General features: G+C 40.0%; 1 protein-coding gene across 1 annotated transcript in view; it reads right to left on the bottom strand.

Moving 5' to 3' along the window:
- Positions 1-3209, bottom strand: part of LOC112150687 (interferon-induced protein with tetratricopeptide repeats 2-like) — a 10690-nt gene extending 7481 nt beyond the window's left edge. The window contains exon 1 of the mRNA XM_024279152.2: positions 3146-3209. Coding sequence (XP_024134920.1) covers positions 3146-3209 — 64 coding nt within the window. The remainder of the gene's footprint in view (positions 1-3145) is intronic.
- Between the last annotated feature and the right edge of the window lie 104 nt (positions 3210-3313).

Here is a 3313-nt window from a genome sequence, read left to right on the forward strand (position 1 = left end):
TAGATTTGGTCTCAAGACATGTAAACGTCATCAGAAACTACATGTTTTAGCTTTTTGTTTGTTTCCAAAGATCAAAAATATTTTGTTTTTATTAGGAATGTCCCGATCCGATCATGTGATCTGAAATCGGCCCGATCACGTGGTTGATGACTCGATCGAAATCAGACTCTGTTGTCCGATCAGGATCAGATATTTTGTTTATTGTTATTGATCAGTGCTTTATATTTCAATCTTATTATTCTGGATCAATACTCCTCTAAAAGTCAGCATGTCATGAAAAGATCACAAAATTCCAATGTCAGAAAACGCAACAGAAAATGGCAGCAGCTCAAGCAGAAGGCTAACGTAAACAATTCAGTCACGCTAGCTAGATGATCACAGGTTCAAACTTCCGGGATCAAAAATTTTTTTAAAAACGCTTTAAACTGAAAGCAGGTGTCTCTGTCAGTTTGTCCTAACACAAACAACAACCTCTGAAGGCATTTCAACAGAAAAATACAGTTTTTAATGATAAAAGAAGGTATATATAAATAATGGACAACACAAATCTGTTTATTTAATTTGTTCATGTTTTAAATATGTTACACAAGTATCGGATCGGGACTCGCTATCGGCAAATCCGCAAAATCGAATGACTCTGAATCGTTTCGGGTCCAAAAAAACTTGATTGGGACATCCCTAGTTTTTATTAATAGGGCTCAAAGAGCAAATGCTTTGATGTAATATATGGGAGAGTATAGTTACGCTTTGAAGTATTTAATATATGTTTAATCAAATATATGTTTTGACACTTTTCAAAATAGTAATTTTAGGCTTTTTTCTGTTAATTTTTCCTGTTGTTTTTGACTTTTTACTGATCCGAAAAATGCTCAGAACCCTGACCCTAAAACTGTGACACAATCCGAACTGTGAGTTTTGTGATCCATTACACCCCTAGTTCCCAGTAAACGAAGTGTGCGTTTTCTGCCTCGTGACGACAGCGAGCACTGTAGTGATGTTTCTGGTAATGGAATTCCTGGTCAATCACCAAGTACTGTTAGACCTCAGACTTAGCTTGCTTCAGTTATAGGATGTGATGTTTGTGTTCCTCTGCTCCGAGGTCTGAAATGGTTCCTATGTGTTGTAACGCGTCTCTGGCCAGCTTTGAGACTATTCCACCACTGAGTGAAGCTCTGTCCCTGTAATGTCTCCTATCAACAGGCACAAGTCTAGCGACTATGGACTTTGACAGTTACTTAGTTTCAGAGAAGATTGGACTGGTGGTCGCGCATTCGGTGACAGCGGTCAAGGAGGGAGTTTTTGTTGCCCCGGTCCTTAACCCCTATCATCAATACTGTCTAGTTCAGAGGTCTTCAACCTGCAGCTCCAGAGCCAAATGTGGCTCTTTTATCTCTCCATGGCGGCTCCTTGGCCAAACATAAAATAAATCAGGGACACTGCTGACCCAGCCATGTCAACCGTCAGAGTCAGCAGCTCCCCCAAACCAAAACTACCTAAAGAAAACAAATAAACAAAGCCTGCAAACTAAGACTACCAAGATCCAACCTCAAACTAAAATAGCAAAACCCAGCAGTATAAGACTGCTGAGGACAAAGAGGGGGAAAAGAACAAAAAAGAAATAAAAGAAAAATGGAATCGCAAACAAAAATTTAAGTAAAGATTACTTAATTAGCATTCATTAAATTGAGATTAGTTAAATTTATATGTTGACGTCTGAGGTACACGTAGATGATAAACTATGTAAGTTTTTACATCCCTGTTGACCTGAAGATGTCTTGTTTGCTCAACAATACCCCAGAATGCACAGATTCTCTAATCAAAGCAAAACTTTGGTAAAAAAGTTTGATGTTTTATGAGTTAAAAGCACATATTATCTCATGCTGCACAACATTGGTTACTTGTCCAGAGCTGCACTGAGATGACTATGTTTGGTACAGACCATATTTTATTTTGAAAATAGGTCAAAGAAAAATCATATTTTGACAGATGCTAGGTTCTTTTTATATACTTGCTTTTGTTTGTGCCAAAAATAGACTTAATTCATATTTATTATTTAAAAAAAAAAGAAGGTCATGAATGTAAATCCAAATTTCTTAAAGGATAAAGTAAAACAATACGGTTCCTTCTAGGTTTTGATGAGTAGAAAACAAGCCCAAATGACTCTTTTACTGTTAGACGTTGCCGACCTTTGGTCTGGTTGAAACAGGGACTACATTTGGGTGAGTCATATGGGTAACTCCAGCTGAGGTCGAGCATTCTCTGCCTTTCCCCAAAGTAAATGTTTTTCAGTCCCAACCAGCTCGCAAGCGGTTCACTTTGGAAGATTGCCCAATTACTGAAGAGCAAAGAGCTAGATTTCCTTCCCTTTTGGAGAGATTTTCTCAGTTTTCTGTTCCTCTGACAAAGATCTTTGTCGTTGCACGATGGTCAAGCATCATATTCGTATGGTGACCATGCTCCCATTAAACAGTGTGAGTATAGGGCTTCTCCGAGTAAGCAAGCCGACACAGCAAATGTCAAACCTGCTAGCTGATGGGTTGGTTGTGGAGAGCTGCAGTCTCTGGGCTTCTCCTGTCGCGTTAATTTACAGCCGCTCATTTGGAGATGACATGCACCACTAAGAAGTGGTTTTAACAAGAATTAGGGATGCAGGGTTAAAGATGAACTCTAGAAAATGTCATTTTGCCAGAAATTACCGGGTTTTCTCAGGTCTTGTTGCCTCCAGAGAAGGGCTCCAGCCAGACCTGCAAAACACGGACGAAGAGAAAAGTTGGCCGACTTCCTGCACACCGACTGAGGGGAGAGCTCTTGTGGGCTTATGCTCATATTACAAGTGATTTGTGAAAACGAAGAGAGACCTTATCATTCTTTGCCGTTCAAAATATATACTGATGCACCTAACCATTCAGTTGGCTGCATTAACCCATGGTGATTGAAGGTCTGGAACGTGCGGTTGTATCTGCCAATGAGGCTTTAGTGCTGGTGGTGCACTTTTGACAGGGAATTGTGGGCCGATGTATGAGCAATTCGAGTGTTTAAGCATTATGTGTGACTGTCTGCTAACGCAATTGTTACAGATCATTGACCCTTACTTGGTCTCAGAAAGATGTCTCTTGATAATGACTCCTCAGGACATCATGGTCACTGTTTAGGAACTCAATCCGTTTGACTGGACGATCGTCCACAAAGAAGGTGTGAAACACAGACATGCTGATGCACTGTCCTGAAGGCCTGTTTCTCTTGTTTTGGGTGAGGTGAATGTATTGTCTTTTGCATGTGTTTTTGCTGCCAAAAAAGGAGCCCCTCCTACGCT

Source organism: Oryzias melastigma, linkage group LG4, assembly GCF_002922805.2.
Source record: "Oryzias melastigma strain HK-1 linkage group LG4, ASM292280v2, whole genome shotgun sequence".
Taxonomy (NCBI): Eukaryota; Metazoa; Chordata; class Actinopteri; order Beloniformes; family Adrianichthyidae; genus Oryzias; species Oryzias melastigma.